The sequence below is a fragment of the Octodon degus genome, unplaced genomic scaffold (assembly GCF_000260255.1).
Source record: "Octodon degus isolate 3935 unplaced genomic scaffold, OctDeg1.0 scaffold00079, whole genome shotgun sequence".
Lineage (NCBI taxonomy): Eukaryota > Metazoa > Chordata > Mammalia > Rodentia > Octodontidae > Octodon > Octodon degus.
This window is the reverse complement of record NW_004524655.1, coordinates 731,896-751,242: the sequence shown is the minus strand read 5'-3', so window position 1 is coordinate 751,242 and position 19,347 is coordinate 731,896. Positions and strand designations below refer to the sequence as shown.

The 19,347-nt window shown below is 52.3% G+C and overlaps 1 protein-coding gene across 8 annotated transcripts in view; it reads left to right on the top strand.

The window, feature by feature from the left end:
• Positions 1 to 233: 233 nt before the first annotated feature.
• Tbx5 (T-box 5) overlaps positions 234 to 19,347 on the top strand; it is a 51,398-nt gene continuing 32,284 nt past the window's right edge. Inside the window, exons 1-7 of one of the 8 annotated variants that reach the window (XM_023720988.1) lie at positions 1,495 to 1,853; positions 2,264 to 2,617; positions 4,229 to 4,412; positions 6,241 to 6,335; positions 8,413 to 8,532; positions 9,239 to 9,386; positions 12,592 to 12,744. In XM_023720988.1, coding sequence (XP_023576756.1) covers positions 4,266 to 4,412; positions 6,241 to 6,335; positions 8,413 to 8,532; positions 9,239 to 9,386; positions 12,592 to 12,744 — 663 coding nt within the window. In that variant the 5' untranslated portion in view covers positions 1,495 to 1,853; positions 2,264 to 2,617; positions 4,229 to 4,265. Of the gene's footprint in view, positions 432 to 1,494; positions 1,854 to 1,933; positions 1,955 to 2,047; positions 2,618 to 4,228; positions 4,413 to 6,240; positions 6,336 to 8,412; positions 8,533 to 9,238; positions 9,387 to 12,591; positions 12,745 to 19,347 lie in introns of those variants that run through there. The other 7 variants (XM_023720990.1, XM_004636216.2, XM_023720986.1 and 4 more) reach the window with 7 other exon arrangements.

Below are 19,347 nucleotides of genomic sequence, written 5' to 3'. Positions count from 1 at the left end.
GTTTATTTATTCCTCGGGGCCAGGGCGTCCCGGACTTGTTGCTGAGTGGACCGATATTGACAGAGGAAGACAGAGACGTGAACCTCCCGCCGCTGCCCCCCAAGTCAAGCGTGACAGCGCGGGCCGGTTGCGTGACTGGTGACGTCTCCAAGTCCTATAGGTGCAGCGGCTGGTGAGATAGTCCGTATCGCCTGGTTGCCTCTTTATTTTATTGGGGTATGCCTGGTAATAAACAGTAATATTTAATTTGTTGGAGACCACAAGCCAACTGCGAACTGGGAGGTACTGTGTTCCTCCGGACAGACCTTGGAGAGAAGTTTGACCTAAGACGGGGGTCGCTTTGGGGTTCCTTGAAAGCCCTGAAGCCCCCGTCTCAGCGAGGTATACTTCTGGATTCTACGAGGAAAGAAGAGGTGGGATTTTTTTTTGAGGTGAGTCTGGGCCCGGGAGACCTCAGTCAACTCGCTCCTCACTCCCTCTGCCTCAGGATCCCTGGCCTCCCATTTCTATGCCACCTTGCTGTATCCCCTCACCCCACCTTGTGAGAAAAATAAGCCCATCATACTTTTGAATTTTGATCTCAGGTGTCGCTGGTAAGGATGGATTGTGCCCCTTCCCTGATAATAATCCCAGTTTCGCAAAGTAGCCTACTCCATGCCCTGTCTCCAGGAAGTCAGCGAATCTGGCAGTGCTGTTACTTAGGGGAGTCCAGACTTTCCCTCTTGGGAAGAGTCTGCAGATTATTTATGGGAATTAATTTCATCCCCCAAATCTCTGTGAATGTAAAGGGATTGGAACGATCTTTCTGGATTTCCCCTTCCTTCTACCAGAGAGGTGGGGACGCAGGCTCCTCTTGCTGCCATGCTTGTTTTCATCCCTGTTTTGATTTGTTCTCCAACCTGGACACCTCTTCAGCAAGCCCAGAGGCCTGGAGCTGACAGTTTGGAAGTAAAGATGTTTTTACGAATAACATGGATTGCTTTGGCCAAGGTCTGCTTTAAAACAAACTTAGGAGGTAGAGTTGGTTTTCTCCCCAGGTGCTCTGTCTGGAAGCTTGGAAGACCCTGGGCTGCCCTGCAGCTGATCTCGGGACATTTCTTCTCCCTTCATGCCTTTCCCCAGACCCAGTGTCAGTCAGAGCCCAGAAAAAGAACAGGACAAAGGGGTGCAGGGGTGGGAAGCAGGACAGGACCCCTGCAGTTTATTCTAAGCCCCAGCCAGTACTGGGTGTCCCACTCTGGTCTATTCCAGGACAACTATTAACTGACTGTTTCTGCATCTGCTGACCTCTTCAATCACCCTTAGAACAGTGCATTTCAGAGTTGAGGGCAGGGAGAGGAGCGCAGGGAGACGAAAACCCCGGCCAGCACTGGTGACTGTTTGATTATTTTAATAAGGCTGGGTACTGCCTTGTGTACACCTCCAGCCGGGCGGTCCGGTGGCCCTAGTGGGGTGGGGGTGGGGTGCAGACCCAACGCAAGGATGATTTCTTGGCATCTTTGATCTTGCTCCTCACCCCAAGGCACCTTTACTCTGCCTTCATCTCCAGTGGTTGAGAGTGGGGGTGATGAGTGGGGGCTGGAGAAGAGATGGCAGGGCAGCCAGCCCAGGCTCCTGCGGCCACGCGGGGTCACACAGCTCGGCTTGAGGTCAGCGCTGAAGAGAGAATGTGGGCGAGGCTGCAGAGGCCGGGGCGCGTGCGTGCTCTCTCAGGGCCTCCAGAGCCTTCAGAGCGGGGTTCTCGGCAGGGCCGGTCCTGGGGATTACTGCACTTCACGGGGAGAAGGGCTTGCTGTGATTTGTGCTTGCTTCTCGCTGCGGCCACCAGCTCAGAACAGCGCAGATGGATGAAGGTTGGGAAGGGGGCGGAGGGGAGGGGTGAGCGCCAGGTCTGGGCTGCAAAGTCGCGGCGTGAGCCGTGTTTGGGAAAGCTGGTGGAAAAGTGGGAAAAGTGGTAGGTGGAAGAGGGAGGAAAAGAGGGTGGGGGGAGGAGAGGAGAGGGAGAGGGAGGGAGGGAGGGAGGGAGAGGCAGTGTGCGGTAGGAGCTAGTTGGATAGGCAATTTCTGTACTTTGTAATAAGCATCAATGTAAGTCAACGTCACTGTGCTCAGTAGAGCTGCCTTGTATGAGAGAGAGAGAGAGAGAGAGAGAGAGAGAGAGAGAGAGAGAGAGAGCTCTTACCTCGAATTCCGGAGCTTTAACCCTGAAAGCAGCGCTCAGGAAAGACTTTCAGAAAATTCCCTGGACTCGCTCCTCTCCTAGCTTTTCCTTCCCGGCGGTGCAGAGGAGGAGTGGAGCCCCGCGGCTTGCTCAGCTGGGCTGTGGGGGCTCTGAGAACCGCTGCTCGGTGTTTCTGGGAGCCCCTCTGGCGCCTGACAGCTTGGAAGTGTTCAGGGAGAGCATCGAGCGGAGGAGGTGTGTGCTGAGGTGGGCAGTCGCCGCCTGGGCTGCAGAGAGGGCCGCGGCTTTGTGGGCGGCGGGATCCGCTAGGCTGGGCGAGCGGTCCCCAGCATGAAGCCCGGAGTCACCATGCCTGCGCCCTCGCCTCACCGCCGGCTTCCCTGCTAGAAGGACGAGGGGACGTGGTGAATGCACCGGCTCCGCCGAGCGAGCGAGGTAACCGGCCCCAGAGACGGCTGGGGCGGCTCGGGTGGGAGCCGCGCATGGCGGACTTGCCTAGCCCCGCGCCCTGCAGAGCCCGACTGCGGAGGGCGGCGCGGCCCGGACCTTCCCGGCAGCCGAGCCCCGGAGGCGGCCCCGGCCGGGGGAGCGGCGGTGAGGCCCTCAGTAAGCGCGGCCTGGTTCTGTCAAAGCGCATCTCTTTCGCCTCTGCCAGCCCCGAGCTCCCCGGACCCTGGCAAGGGCGCGGGGTGGGATTCTACCCGCGGCCCGGAGTGAACCGGCGTGTATGTGGGGGCGCCGGCCCTGCTTTCTTTTGTTGTGAGCACATTGCCTGGCTCCCACCGCTGCCTCCCTCAAACTGCAAGGGCGACGGGAAAGCAGCTGCCTGGGGACCGGGCCTCCAAAGCCCGTCCTCTCGGCCCCGTCTTTAGACCTTGGGCCACTGCAGACCGGGGTGGGATCCAGTCTTTTGCCCAAGCGGCTACTAAGATCATGGGCGCGGTGTCTCGGTTTCCTTTCCCAAGGTCTCAGCCACCGGGGTTGGTGGTACGAATCCTTAGCTGGAAGTGAAGAGGAGATGCAAAGGTCGGAGAGCAGGAGGCAGGCTGTAACCTCTTCGCTGCTGTGGTTTTTGAGTTCCGTCCTTTGGTCCTGCAAAACTGGGCCTTGCTTCCTCCTGCAGGGGACCATTCAGCGGACAGGGCAGGCAGTTCAGTACCTGTAACCAACATTTATCAGGGACCGAGTTTGACCCCTCCAGCCTCTAGCCAGGCCTTCAGCTCAGGGAGGCAAAAAAAAAAAAAAAAAAAAAAAGCTAGCCCTGATTGAGAGCTTAGAAAACCGAGAGACCCCCCACTCAGGGCAGCTGGGCCCTCTCTTCTGAGACCTGCTGCAGTCAGTTTCTTCCTTGGGTATCTCTCTCTCTGTCTGGATACTTTGTACTTATTTTTGACAAGTCAAACTTAAGTTTGGGGAAAGGGTGGGAACTTTTAATTTTAAAGATCTTTCAACTTTTTGGCCTGGCCTGTATCTGTTAAAGATGGCAGAAATTTTCTTTTGGAAACTGGTGTCATCGTTTGCATATTCATTTACTCTTCTGCTTTTGGTTTTGCAAGAGGCGGGTTAGTTAGGGCATTTGACTGGCTGCGGACTTACATTCTTTCGTAAGGTTGCGTATAAAGCTCTGCCAGGCTCCTGTACATGGACAGAGAAAAGACATTCTCTTAAGGGCCCTGGGTTTTTGTTTGGTTCGTTTTTGGTTAGTACCCAATGGCTTCCAAAAATATCAATGTGTTATCTTTATTGGCTCTTACAGGAGTTCGGACAAATTTGACAGGCAGCTTGCTTATCTATAGAGCCTGCGCAGGAGCGAAGTGAGGCTCTTCTCCTGCTCCGAAGACAGGCAAAAAATGCTTGTGTGCCTTTTGAGAGAGGTTGTATGTGGTCAGAAAGTAATAGTAATGATAATAATGATAATAATAATAATATTAATAGGACTTTCTGCAGCCTCCTTGAGCTAGGAAAAGAGGTCCTGGAAAACAGAGCAAGTTCTTGCTCCCCATTGCTAGAACTGCCCTCTCCAACTTCCTCTCCGTCTCCTCTCAGAGCAGAACCTTGCGCGGGGACTGGCCTGGGGTGCACCATGGCTGATGCAGACGAAGGCTTCGGCTTGACGCACACACCTCTGGAGCCTGATTCGAAAGACCTGTCCTGCGACCCCAAAGCTGAGAACGCCTTAGGAGCCCCCAGCAAGTCTCCGTCATCTCCACAGGCCGCCTTCACCCAGCAGGTAAGGAGATCTCGCTCTCTCCCTGGCTGTTCTTTGCAGAGACCAAAGCCAAGTTTGTTTTCCCTGCTCAGTCCCTCTTGGGAACGCAGAGAATCCCCCAGTCCCAGGTATTGCTCTCTTTCCTTGTATTCTTACTCAATCCCATTGTTTTCTGCCCTGTCTCCCCAAATTCCAGCATACTGGCAACCTCAAATCCCACTGTATTGCAACCCACCTTATTGGGACAATTATCTTTATGGCCTGAGGATTTTTGAGACTTATTTAAATTGTTGGAAAAATTTCGGATTACCCAGCTATTTGAGGTCAGCTAACAATGGCCTAGGTAATTTTTTCTCCCCCCGCCCCCAAGCACTAAGTGCAGCATTGGTCCAGGATCCCCTTATTAAGGACCCGGTCAGTAGTCGCTCCCAGCCCTGTGAGCGATGGCTTGACCCCTCTTTAGATCTTCCGTAGCCCTCGCCTCTGAGAGCTCCGTCTGGGCCCCAGCTCGAGCACCATTTGTCTTTCGGTGGAGGCCTGGTGCGGGGCCTGGTGCGGCTAAATTGGCCAGCTACCCTCACTACCGCCAGCAGAGGAGTGCACGGGGCTGGGCCAGGAGGGCACATAGCCTGGGACTCGCCTGGCTGGACACCTCACCCTGCTCCCAGCTCCTAAACCCAGTGGCACTGGGTGCTGGAGGGGCCCTAGCAGACCCCATGATTTTCTAGTAAGTGTCACAGTAAACAAAGTGGGGTGACTTGGCCAGAAGACCATGGTCACATAGCTGAGATGCTTCCTTGGGGTTTTCTTGTCCTAGGATTTTTCACCAAGTCTGCCTTTGCATTGAAAAAAAAAAAAAAAGCCACATGCATTTTAATAGAAGCACCCCTCCTGAGCACAGCCTGGGTAACTTACAGATTCTTTTAAGGAAAAAAAGACTCCATTTTTTTACGCTATTATTAATTATTTGGAAACATACTTTGCAGGGTCTGGGAGATGGCTCAGTAGAATAATTGCTGGCCTGGCAAGCTCAAAAGCCTGAGTTCAATCCTCGTTTCCACCAAAACAAACAAACAAACAAAAAAAAAACACACCAAAAAATAACATACTTTGCATTATTTTTTTTGCCTCGATTTTGTAAAACAACTTTCAGTTAAAAATGGAATGTTAGCTGGCTTCGGCTGTCACCTATCATCAAAATCCCTGGGAGTGGATGGTCTTAGGTGTATAGAGGCCCTGGAGGTTCATTAATATAGACGCTTTAGAGAATCTTTTTTATTTTTTGTTCTGAACTCTGGGAACACGTCATAATTGCAAGCGCTTTTAAGTTGCTTGAAAGTCTGCTCATATTTGCTCCCACTGTGATTGAAGAGAAACTTGCACACATGGTTTGCACGACTGTTTGCACCCTTGTGAGTGCACACCTGGGTGTCTACACAGGAAGATGGGGGGGTGTTCTAAATGGAGGTTTTTACTTTTGTCCCCAATTGTATCTCAGCCACGTTGAAATCGCCCAGCCTGTCCCCCCCAGTCCTCCTGAAGCACCGCTGTGGTTATTGCTCTGGAGCTTTATACTGGTTGGTGGTATTAACGGAGAAGCCCAGGGCTGGAGGAGCTAGGAGTTGCTGCCCCTCTGGCTAGAGGGAGAACAGGCACAGCCCAGGTCGCCGCCGCCGCCGCCGACTACGTAGCGTAGCTGGCGGAGGCAAACTTTTCTCTGTCTTGTGGCTCAGGCTTGGGGAGGAGGAGAAGCCGCCTGTGGGTGCTCAGGGAGTTGGTGGGGGGTGAGCGAGCCTCGGTACCGCTGACCCTTGCTGCTGTGATCCCTCCACCCCGCCCCTTCCTGCAGGGTATGGAAGGAATCAAGGTTTTTCTCCACGAAAGAGAACTGTGGCTGAAATTCCACGAAGTGGGCACGGAAATGATCATCACGAAGGCCGGAAGGTGAGCTGGTTGGTGGGCAGTTACGGGAGACAATAAAAGGTGCGTGTGGGGGGGGGACGGGGGAAGAGGGCAGAAAGAAAATAGCAAAAGAGGGACAGAGAACGGAGGTGAGAGGAAGGGGGAGGGAGAGAGACTGAGTATGAACGTTTTGCTTAACTCGATTCTGATCAAAGAGGCACAGGGGGAGATCTTTGGTTCTCAGAAGAAGCGGGGAGACGCCCCGATCTTGGACTCCCGACACAGGACATTTATTTCTTCCACCTCGAATACAGAAAAGATGGGGCTGGAAGGCTGGGTTGTCTCGGTGGATGAGCAATGAAAAAAGGAGGAAAGAGGGAAGGAAGGAAAGGGAAAACAAGACGGAGAGAAGGCCCTTAGATTTCACAGACCTGGGCCGCGAGCCCTCGCCCCCACCCCCACCCCGCCCCACCCGCCCGACCTTGGAGTGGCTCCAGGGTGCTGCCCGACTGCCAAACTCGGGATTGTTGAATGTATTCGCTACCTCGTTCATTGTTTATAGAAAGAAGGCGAAGCCTTTGAAAGTGAACCGGGGCTCGGCGGAGCTCTATACACAGACACCGGTAAACACGGCAGCTTGGCGAACGCTCTCGCCCCTCCGTTCCTTTCCAAGCTCGCGCGTCGCAGCTAGAAAACTTAGGCTCGAGGCGGAGCGGGTGGCAGGACCCCGCAGCTCTGCGCCCGGGTGCACGCGCCCTGACAGCCTCGCCGGGTCCCCGCCCCTGCGAGCGGGTCCTGTGCTCCCAACGAGAAAAGAAACCCCAGACCGCCCTAGCAGCGGGTGCAGCGGGAGAGGCTGCCGACTGGGTGAAGACACAGGGTGGAGCCCCCTCTCCAGACACCCCCAGTTCTTCAGCCGAAGCCTCCTGCAATAAACCGACACTGGTGACATTTATTATTATTTGGAATTAAACAATGTCGGCTCCCCGCTCGGCGCACAGCCGGAATGAACCGCGAGGCTTGCGTTGTGTTTACACCAAGGCGCTGAGGTCTCCTTCCCAATCCCCCGCCGAGGAAGCAAAGATTCAGCCGGGCGCCTTTTCCCCGCGCCCGAGCCGAGAGGATCTAACTATAAAAGGCTTGCGAGGTCTCGGGCGCCGCCGCCTCCGCCTGCGGGCGCGCGGGGGCTGTAAACACTGCAGGCCCGGGCTCCGGGGCTGGGGGCGAGGCCTCGCTCGCCCTTCCCGCCAACGCTGGGCCCGCGGAGGTCCAGCAGCTCGGCCTTTCGCCCGGGCCGGCCTCCAGATCTCCGATTTCGGGGGCGCACTCCTCTCGGGGCGGGAAAGCAGCTGGGAGCGCGCCATGCAGCGGCCAAGGGTTATCGAGCCTTCGCCCTGCGCCCCGCGGGCCTAGAAGCCGCTGTGTCCCAGCCTAGGCCCCAGCTCTTTCCCAGCTCAAATCTGGATGGGTTGGCACTTCTTCGGGGGTCAAGGGTTTTAGCCCTCCTAGGCAGAGTACCAGGCGCCTTGGGGCAAGGGGTGGCGTTCAGGGATAACCCCTGCTGAAGACGCGTGTTCCTACAACCATCGGGTTGAACCGGGGATCGCCCCGAAAACCACCAACCGAGCTCTGGAGGGGGGGGGGGAGGGCAGAGGCACATGCTTGTGTGTCTCTCCTGAGTGTGCACATGCGGGTGGTGGTGGTGGTGGTGTGTGTTGGGGACACAGAGAACACCTGTCACGGGGGAAGAGGTGGCTGACCCAGTACCGAATGAGTTTCAATTCCCCAAAGAGTAGGCGTCGGGCCCAGAAGGGCGCATTTAGTAAGCAGAAAGCGAGTCCCTCTTCGGGCCTTCAAAATCAAGGCTCTCTAAGCAGCAGCTTGGTCTCTGCTTTCCTCCTGGGCACCTCCGCTGCCACCTACTTCTTCTTCGCCAGCCCACGCGCTTCTCCTCGTAACTTCCGGGGAAACCCGGGCTGGATCTCAGGGAGAGCGGAGCGGAGCCAGCTTTCTGGTCTGTTTCTCAAGGAACTGTGTTTCCATTAAAACTCCTGGACATGCGCTTCAGGATATCGGCCTTCAGTCCTTGCCTTCTCTCTCCTCCCCGCCCCTCTCCTAGGCGGATGTTTCCCAGTTACAAAGTGAAGGTGACCGGCCTGAATCCCAAAACCAAATACATTCTCCTCATGGACATCGTGCCTGCTGATGACCACAGATACAAGTTCGCAGATAATAAATGGTAGGCCCCGGGGTGCCACGGGACCGCTGAGCCAGTGACTGGCTCCTTCTGTGTGCTCCTGGCCTTTGCCCTCCTCTAGGTCCCCCAAAAGCAAAGCACTAGCACCTGCTAACTTCCATTTTAGAGACCAGAAAACTGAGGCTTGGAGGAAATGAGCTGCCGTCTACCTATTGCTGCACCTATGGGGCATCAGTTTTTTAAAAAGCGCATTGTTCCCAAGTGCTGCATGTATTTCTGGAGACATAAAACCATTTGCAGCAATTTTTATGAGTTACCTGCTTTGAATATACTTTTTTTTTTTTTTAATGAAATTGCAAAATCCAGCCCATGGTACTGGAGCTGAAAAGGCGAAAGAAGAGAGGCTCATTCCGTGGCTCTGGTGCTCCTGAGGCTGCCAATAGTACAAAGGCTGGAACGGAAGCCCCCCGCCCCCCCAGCACTTAAAGAGTTTTCAAGATTTTTTACACGCCCAGACATCCAGAAACCACGGATTGTTTGTGGGCAGTGGGAGGCTGCAAGGCCCCTGGTGCTGCTGGCGCTGGGGCAGGGACGAGGTGAAGTGTGAGCCAAGCTGGAGGCTTGGCTGGACACACACAAGGCACACAGGGGTGTCTGGGAGACCCCGGAAAGGAGATGGAGGGCCAGGCTAGGTCGCCGCTGGCCCCCGCTGGCCCCTTGGATTGCTAACGCCGCTCTTTGGTCTTAGGTCTGTGACCGGCAAGGCTGAGCCTGCCATGCCCGGCCGCCTCTATGTGCACCCGGACTCGCCGGCCACTGGCGCGCACTGGATGCGACAGCTGGTCTCCTTCCAGAAGCTGAAGCTCACCAACAACCACCTGGACCCATTTGGGCACGTGAGTCTCCACTCTGCTTTGTCCTGGCAGCTTCTTTAAAGCCCTTCCGCCCCTCTGCGCTGATTTCTTCCTTCCTGATCTCAGCTGCTCGCCTCTCTTCTTTTTCTCCCACGTTTTGCGTCTCTTCTCTCTTTCCTGAGCTCACCCTCCTCCTTTCCTCGCCCACGTTTCCCTCTTTCCATTTTTCTTTTCCTCCACATACACCGTCTTCCTGCTCGGAGTGTGCATTCCCCGCTGTCTTCCGGTTGTGCCTTCCAGTGGCACCTGAAGACAGGCTCCCCAGTTCCGCTGGCACAGGGTTGAGAGTGGGGCCCCAGCATGCAGCCTTCTACCTTTGGCGCGGTATGGAGGTCCTAGGGTGATGAAAGCCCAACGCAAACGGTCTGGGGAACCAGTTGAGGCTCAGTCCTGCGGGTGGTCAGGGGTCGGAGCTCTCCACCCTGTACCTCCCGTCTCTTCCCAGTCCTTGCTTCACTATTACTGGAAGTTCCTGAGGAGAGGGAGAGAGCCCATGTCACCTGCCCCATTCATTTGCCATTTCCAGGTGGTAGATGGGCTCAGAGGAGGCAAGCCGTGGCACCAGCGCCTCCTTCTAGCTGGCTGCTGTTGATAGATCTGTTTTTCTTTCTTTCTTTTTTTCTTCTCCCTGCCTGTCTGGCCTTCTCCCCGACCCATGCCTGGGCACATGCAGTCTGGATTCTCCACTGGCCCAAGAGAGGGGCAGGCTGGGTGAATGCCCCAAAACTACATGCAGGAGGTTGAGTGTGTAAGGCCCTCCCCCTGTGCAAGACAGTGTGCAGCTTCTAGTGGATTCTCAGTAGGGAATCACTCCCTTCCCTTCCACAAGGAAAATGAAGAACAGAACACTGATTTAGGAGGACATTTCCCTGACTCTCTTCACTGAAAATGTTCACTAGAAAACTCAGTGTCAGAATCCCACGTGTAGAATTCCTGGCTTGGTGTCTCCACTCGCGAATGAGCTCATGGCCAAGGAGAAAGTGCTCGGGCTTTGCATAGAGCTGTGCAGGGGGAGGGAAGTGACTTGCCCAGGGCCACACAGTTTGTGTGTGAGGTGCCATCCCCCTACTTCTGAAGGCAGCTCTGCACTGCCTCACCCATGGATGAGGAGAAGGAGGGTCCGGTAGGAATGGACGCACAGTGGGGGTGGTGGTGAGAAGGTAGGGTGGCTGACCTGGGAGCAGAAAGTCCCCTTCCCCTTTTGTGCCACCAGAAGGTCCCTGAAGGGTGCCAGGTGCCTGTGGCTTTCTGGGGACCATGTGCTGAGAGGACTTCCGGCTTCTTGAGTGTTGGCTGGCCAGGGCTCTCCTCCAGGTTCAAAGGCCTAGAAGGAACAGGACTGTTGCAAAAGGTGTTTTCAGGGTCTCCCTGCTGATGTCCTTCTCAGGGCTGGGACTACTGGGGCAGTGACCTCCGTGATAGCCCAGCCTGGGAAGTGGCACCAAACCCAGCGCCGTCTCAGCTCTTGCCTTTAACTCTGCTTTCTTATCTATGCCTTTGGGCTCACTGGGGTGGACACCCAGGCAAGGGGCACAGCCCTGCCACCACGTTGGAGGCGCCCTTGTGAGTTTCCAGTCCTTCTGCGTAGTTTAGGAGAAGAGGGAGAAGTGCTCGACCCCAGACTTTGGGCTTTTAATCCAGACCCCTAATGAAATTAGGAGCCATTAGATCACTCTCACGCTGATGTCTCTGCCCTGTCCCCAGCCATCAAAGCAATTTGGCTAAGCTGGGAGGATGGCTGCACTGCTGTGGCCTGTGGCGGCCGGCGGGGGCCCCTCTGCGTCTCTCTGTCGCCACGCCACCCCGGTCGGCCGGCGTCGCTATCGGCCAGGGAGGCGGCCCGTCCCTGCAGCCGGAGATTAGAGCCTGAGGCCAGGTCCGGAGCCGCGGGGCGTAGGGCTTGCTCGCCCACCCCCACTCTGGGGTCTTCAGGGTTGGTCCCGGAACCCTGCCCCAGGGTCATCAACACAAATAATCAAAGACACTGAGACGAGTCTCGCTGCCGCTGCAGTTTGCCATCTTGGGGAAAAACCAGGGCAGATTTTTTTTTTTCTTTTAAAGACCTTAAATGCAGTAATGTGTCTGTTCAGTGGATAAATACGGGAGCAGTTTGGGTAAATATTAGCGTTAACAGCCTTCCGGGAGCATCAAATGCAGGCATCGGGAGGACAACAAACCGAGTTTTATTAGGAGCGATGCTCCGATAGTCCTGACTCCGGCAAGAACGAGCGGTGGGAAGTCATGGTTTTCCTCCTCCTAAGAATGGCAGCAGTGATAATAACGGGGAAGCCCCCGAGACCTCAGCCCCAGGAGAACCCCCAGCTTCGGGCGGTGGAAAGAAAGAAGGACGCTCCCCCAGAGGCGGCTAGAGCAGCTCCAAGGCTGGAGATAATTCTGGCTGTGGACCCTGCAACACTGATGAAGTTGGAGAAAGCCAGTCTGGGGGCAAATGGCTCCTGCCTTTGCCGGGTCAGGGTTCTGGGGCGCTCCCTCCTTGCATCTCGCTGTCCTTAGAGGCCAGCCCGCTCCCCCACATCCCCCCTCCCGTTCCTCCCACACACCTCCTTTTCACCCACTCCTCTTTGCGTGTTCTCCAAACAAAGACTTGGAGATTTGAGATCTGTTCACCCGTCAACTCTCAGAATAAGGCTGTGTTGCAGGTACGCTGGGGAATTTTATTCCAGCCTGACAAATGCTTCGAGTTTTCCCCTTGCACCTTTTAAACGGGTTTTGTGTGCACGTGCGCAGGAAGTTCTTAGCCAGTTTACGTATTTGTTTGTTTCTTTCGCCCTCCTGCAAAAGTTCCTGGCCCTCTTTCTTCATCTTCCCTTGGCTTCTCCTGGGGTGGGGGCAGGAAGTACCTTATGCAGAGAGTTAATTTATTAAGCAAACTTTATTAAGAATTCTGATTTACTGCCTCGTGTGCCTTGGGTAGATTCCTGGAATATTACCTTGGCTTTTTTTTTTTTTTTTTTTTTTTTGGAAATTGTCATTTCTGAAATGTTCCTTTTTAATGAAATAACTGGCCCCTTTTTAAAACAGGAAGAAAAAAAAGACTATTTTTTTTTCCACGGGACTGTATAAGGAGGCTAATTCCAGGAGTTCAGGGAGAGGGGGAGTAGGGATTTATTCAGAGACAATGGGAGTTTTGACTTTCTTATAATCTAATTTTCTTTATTATTTTTAGATTATTCTAAATTCCATGCACAAATACCAGCCCAGATTACACATCGTGAAAGCAGATGAAAATAATGGATTTGGTTCAAAAAACACGGCGTTCTGCACCCACGTTTTTCCGGAGACGGCGTTTATCGCGGTGACTTCCTACCAAAATCACAAGGTGAGCCTGGAGCCCAGCGGGCTGCGCTGCACGGGGCCACCTGCTGGCTTAGGTGAATATCCAGGGTGCCCCCAGAACGCCGCCGCTGCTTCAGCGTCAGTTTCATTCCTTTGACTCACATCAACTTGGAGGATTTCTACCCCTGGGGGCTGTGTAAAGACTGAGACATTGCCTAAGGAGTGCAGAGGTTTGCCCTCTTCCCATGGGCTTGACATAACTGTCACACACACACACACACACACACACACACACACAAAGCACACATACCAGTTAGAAGTCAATTTGCAACCAGGTGCAGTGGGGGTGGGTCACACCTATCACCCCAACATGCTGGGGTGCTGGGAGGCTGAGGCAGTAGTATCTCAAGTTTAAGACCAGCCTGGCCAGCTCAGTCTGAGCCTGTCTTAAAAAATGTGTGTGTGTGTGTGTGTGTGTGTGTGTGTGTGTGTGTGTGTGTAGGGGTATAGCTCGGTGAGAAGCCTTGGGCTCAATCCCAATTACTAGAGAGGGAAAAAAACCCCTTAAGAAACAGCCACACTCTTTTTTCCCAGTCCACAGATGCCACTTGATTATGTGGCCCCATGCTGCGGTAAGTGGCTAATGCTATCTTTCCTGAAGCTGTATTTTCTTCTTCTTTCTTTCTTTCTTTCTTTCTTTCTTTCTTTCTTTCTTTCTTTCTTTCTTTCTTTCTTCTTTCTTTCTAGTAGTACTGAGGATTGAACTCAGGACCTTGCCCTTGTTAGGCAAGCACTTTTTCTTCTGAGCTATCTCTCCAGCCCCGAAGCTGTGTTTTCTGTTGGGATCTATGTCCATCTTCCCTCCACTCTGCCTTTTGGAGATGTCTGAAGCAAGGAAAAGGCCAGTAGCAAGGGAAAAGGGCCAAGTGAGGGTCCTCGGGTCAGCGAGAGTAGGTCGAGCATCTTACCAGCCGGATGTGGGAGAGGGCACCCCTCCCACCTCTCCTGTACACTCCAGTCAAGTCACCATGAGGGGAAGCTTGCCAGCCCTGGCTTCCATGGAGGTCTCTGCCCCAGTGGTCCCAGCCCTGAGAAGGACACCAGCAGGCACAGGGCCAGGGAAGGACAGAGGCAAGGTTGGCTCCCTAAAGGCCCCAGTCATCCCATGAAGGTCTTTCTGGTGCAGGCTGCATGGCAGGCAGGCGATGCCCCTGCCGAGGCCAGGGCTGTGAAAGACTTCCAGCAAATCTGCAGCCTCAGGTGCTGGTGACCAGGCTGAGCTGTGGTGGACACTCCCTTCCAGATCTTGGGAGAATTACTTATTAAGTTGAAGGAAGATTTTTTTCTTTCTGAGCCCCCTCCTCCCTTCGCTTGCTGAAGCAGCAAGAGCAGCACACCTAAAAGCTGTAAAACTATTTTGGGTGCATTTGAGTCTGGCCTGCAGAAACCTCTTTGCTCCATGGTGGCCACAAACCTGTGTTTAACTTTGTGGCGGTCACTACAAAAAATAGCAAGGAGGAAGCTCAAGCCTGCATATTTTAGAACCTCCCAGACCTGACACAGTGTCCCAAAATACATCCAGTCTTTTTTTTTTTTTTTCTCCCAAGGAAGTCCATGCTCAAAGAGAAAGGACAGAAAGAAGTGGACATATGACTTGCAAAAAAAGTATGGACTCTTAAGTCCGGGGGGCAGGGAGGATTTCTATGCTCTAGGACCTTTCTGCCTCTCTTCTTGCACCTTGTCCTCAGGTTGATTAAAGCCTGACTGTCATACAGTGACAGGCAGTATTTATAGCATACTGTTGAGGATTTCTCTATTCTCACTTTTGTGTGCTCGGGATAGAACTCACGGCCTTCCACATCCTACTGCAGAGCTGCTTACATGCACGCGCCTGCCGTGAGGTGCATGACTCTACAAGTGCCATTTCAGGTCGGACGTACATACACATATGTACCTACTAGTGAAACTATCACCCAAACTCACAGCTGTATCCAATGGCTCTCAGATTTCTAGGAATGCCTCCCCTGACGTGTATATTTAGGGATCTGTGTGCATGAATGCATGCCTAACCAACTGGTGGGCATGTGCAAATTGTGGTGACCACACATGGTATTGTGTGTCTCTGTGCTCATCTGTCTAATGGTGTATGTTTCCAGTGATGCACTTGGGTGTGTATATGTGAAGACCCTACCAAGAATTGCTTTCTTGCCTTTCTGTGTTGGCCCAGTGAGTCAAGTATATTGAGTTGCATAGAAAGTTCTTTCAGAACCAGGGAGATAGCTCAGTAGAATAAGTGCTTGCCTGGCAAGCACTAGGTCCGGAGTTCAATCCTTGGTACCACCAAAAAAAAAAAAAAAAAAAAAAGATCATTTAAAAAAAGGGCCGGGGAGATGGCTCAGTGGGATAAGCGCTTCCCTGGCAAGCACAAGGGTCTGAGTTCAATCCCCGGTTCTGCCAAAAACCAAAAAAAAAAATAAACAAAATCTAGCCTGTTATTTGGGCTGGTGAGTTGGCTCAGTGGTCTAAAGCTCCTATTTAGAACAAGCTAAGCAAAGCACAGGGACCGTGGTTCAATCCCCCAGCACCACATGCCAGCCAGCCCCGCCCCCTGGTGGGCTGAGCTGGCCACACACACACAAAATAAATAAATAAATAAATAAAAAATATTTAAAAAAAAAAAAAAGAAAGAAAGTTCTTTCAGGCCAGCCTGATAGACTCCTCGCTGTGCAGAAGAGGGGTTTCCTAGGAGTGCTACCTGTCCCCCTGCCTCATGTAAACTTTTCCTCTGCTTTGTATGTGTCCCAAAGGCACCTGCTGTCTGTATGAGAAGCTGGTCTGAAGCAGGGCACTTCGGCAGGCAGCAGCAGGGCTTCAGCAGGCCTTTCCTGCATGGATATATGATGTGTGATTTAACGAAGCGGACCAGGGCCACGTGTGATTTGTAGACTCCTGCTCATGGCTTTATTGTCCCACCTGGGCTAGGTGTTGAGACTTCTGATGTCATGGGTTGAAACCAGCTGAATTCCTACTCAGTGTAGGTTCGGAATGGAGTCTGGGGGGAGACTGCTTCGATTCAGATCTACTTGGCTTGGGGCGGAGCCCTTCGTTCAGTTTCCCTGTCTATAAAATGGGGATTAAAAAAAGCACCTGCCTCCTGGGATTGTGAGATTAGCTGAGATTGTCTCTGAGAGTAAGGACTTAAGCTGCTGGCTGACCATCTGATGGATGAGTTTATTCAACCCCATTCACAGCTTAGACTCTGAAAAACTCTTGCCCTACTAGGGTCACTCCCTGGCTATTTTAAAATTTAAAACACTAAGATGTTCAGTAAGTTTTTATTGGTGTGGTTGAAAAATAATTACAAATGTTAGTCCTTGTGGTTTCTTTGGTCCGTTCCCTGAGCATGCCCTCAATTTCAAGGATTATTTGCATAGCATTTTGCTTGGGATAGAGGCAGGAAAAGCGAAGCAATCGTGTGATTCAGGTGTCAGGGCAAGGCTGGCCAACACTGGCCTCCATATTTTTGGGTCAAAGAGCTCAGTGCACTCAGGTGGAGGGAGGTGAGTGGCAGTCTTCACAGCTGGGACCATGGGGCTCCTAACGACTAGACGGATTTCCCCAGCCCAGCTGCACTCCCGAGATGGATTTGGGAGTTATTTCCCCAGATGGTTGACAGCTTGAAAAAGATATTTAAACACTGGAATCTTCCCCAGCGACGTTTGCTCTGTGAAACGTGTTTTTGTAAAGTCCTCGTCGGACTTGTCAGCAATTCTCAGAGCAAACCCTAGAAATATTTAGGTGTTAAGAGTCACGTGGGCATTTCATTTCCCGGCTCTCACAACAATGCCCGTGTATGCAGGCAAGTCTATCCCGATATTAGCTGAGTTTTCCATCAAGAGGCATTTTCCTCCTGCTTAAATCATTGTGTATGGAGCCCATATTTATGAGGTATGAGTTTTCTGGTTGGGACCAGGAAATGAATCCCTAATAGAGAGACATAATTAAGATGTTTGGCTCTCTCGAAGTTTTTTTTTTTTTTTTTTCAAAAGCAAGAATTCACAACAATTATTCTCATTAATTTTTACAACCCTCTGTCTCACCAGTTGGAACTGGTATTTATATTTGTTTTTTTCCACCCGCTCCTTCCCCTGGAAATCCATTTTTAGGGTCATTTTAGAGAGAGCACATTTACTCTCTGAATAGAAATTCATTTCGGTGGAAGCCTGTGGTAGGCCTGACCCATCCAGGTGTGTCGCTTTAGGGACCCAGGAGTAGCCTGTTAGGCAGGGAATTTTGTAGGCCAGGTAGTGGTGTCAGTGGGCATGTACAGAAGCCGGCAGCATGTCACCTGCAGAAAAGCTTGCGCTAAACATTGCTCAAGGATAATTCTTCCGTGCTGTGGGCATCTGTGTCCAACCTCCCACAGAAATGTGTAAAATCAGCATGCCTCAGTGTGTGTGCGGCAAACTGTGCTTTTGCTATGCGGATGGAACTTTGCAGGCTGTGGTGATCAGCACGGGAATTAGGTGACTGTAGGCCGAGAGTCTAGCCCAGGGCTGGAGAGTGAGGCCCTACCCTCAGCCCTGCAGGGTGGCATGGGGAGGTTGTATCAGACTCTTGGAAATGTAAGGAGATGACTTGAGCATAAGGCTTTCACTCAGTAAATCACAGCGCATACCTTTCCTTTCTTCTCAGGGCAAGTTTTGGCCTTGGCTTTTGGGGCATAGTTGTGTTAGGGGCTGGTCCCAAATCCAGCTGTGAGTTTTGTTCCTTGTTGTCTACAACACTTGCAAGGACCAGGATGGAGTAAGGCTGAGGATTTCTTTTGCCCCCATGGAAACGATCTAATTTTCACCGAACCCTTCTGCATTCACTAAAATATTCTTTTGTCATTCCTTGGGTTGGATTTCACTGTGGCAAAATCTAAGTAGGTAAGAAAGCCCCACAGGTCATGGGCCCCTTGATTCTTAAAATATAACTGGATTCAGGAGTGTGCATCTTTTTTTTTTATTTTTTTAGGAAAGGGTCTACAGGGTGTTCAGGGTCTTACTACTAGATTGGACTTGTGATCCACCTGCTTGTAACCTCCCAAGAGCTGAGATTACAGGGGTGCGCCACCACACCCAGTCTCTATTGCTGTTTTAGTGTGCCCCGGGGGCGGAGCCAGTACGGCAGGCCCCAGGGATCAAACACCTTGCCCCTGCGTCTGCTTGCAGGCACTTTAATCTGCTGAGCTATTTGCTGGGCCCTGGAAGTGCACATCTTAAAGATGGTTTTCTAAGGAGATTTTGCAGATTTCTCTACTCATGCTAGAGTAAGGACAAACTCAGAAAGCTGAAGGAATGAGCCCAGTGAAAAACAATGAGGGAAGGGCTGGGGAGATAGCTCGATGGTCTAAGTGCCTGCCTGGCAAGCACAAGGGCCTGGATTTGACCCCAGTACCACATGCTGTGCCTGCTCCAAATCTCCGGGCGCACCTTGCCAGCCACTGAAACCAGGCGTGGTAGCACATGCCTGTAATCCCAGAGCTAGGGAGGCTGAAACAGGAGGATAACTACAAGTCTGAGCTGTGTAGCGAGACCTTGTACCAAATACATAAATTGAAAAAAAAAACCAAACAAACAATGAGGCAAGGAAGAGGAAGGGAGAAAATGGGAGTGCACATAACCAAACACATTTAAGGGCATTTTTCCAGAGGCCTTATAAAAGAGCAGCTCTAGGTTGTAGTGTCTGCTGTTTACACTGATGCTCAGCATGCGTGTCACCTGCTCTGTGGTTTGGCAGGAAGATGCTCATCTACTGCTCTGTGCTGTAGGAAGGAGGTCCTTCCCCCATGCGACAAGTCCCCTGTGTCCCACCTGCCCCTCCCTCCCCCTCCACCCTCCCCCTAACCCTTCACTACTACGAATGTGTTTTTCTCCGTGTGCATTTGTTTAGTTTCCTTTGGGGCAGTGCTGAGGATCAGATCTAGGGCTCTGCGGATGTAGGGAAGCATATTCAACCATAGAACTATGCCCGCAGCCCACATCCAGTGATTTTATGTTCATCACACAGTTGTGCAGTGTGAAGCGCACCTTATAGCGCATCTCTTGCAGGAAATGGACTATAGCGGATGCTCCATGTGAGTGAATTGCAGGGCGTGATCATTGATGACCCCTACTGCAGAGGTTTTAAAGTCTATGGAATTCTGGGGTAGATGAGATGGCTCTTTATGTGTTCACATGTTTATTTTTGAGATAGCTTTAAGAGGTGCTTAAATACGATGTAAAGATGGGGGAAATGTTCTGATATTTTTTTGAGACAGGGTCTTGCCATGCAGTTCAGGCTGGCCTTGAACTCACGGAGTAACCCAGATTGCTGTTGAGCTTGCAGCTATCCTGTCACCTATGAGTGCTGGGATCGCAGCCATGTACTGCCATGCCTAGCTTAGTTGTTTTATTTTATTTTTTGGTATTTTTTTTAGGGAAGGGTCTACAGGGTGTTCAGGGTCTCACTACTAGATTGGACTCCTAGTGATCTGCCTGATCTGCCTGTTTACAGCCTCCAAGAGCTGGGATTACAGGCCCGTGCCACCATGCCCAGCCTAGTTGTTTTATTTTTAATTACCTGTCAGAAAGAGAGAGCAGGAGAGAGAGAGAGAGAGAGA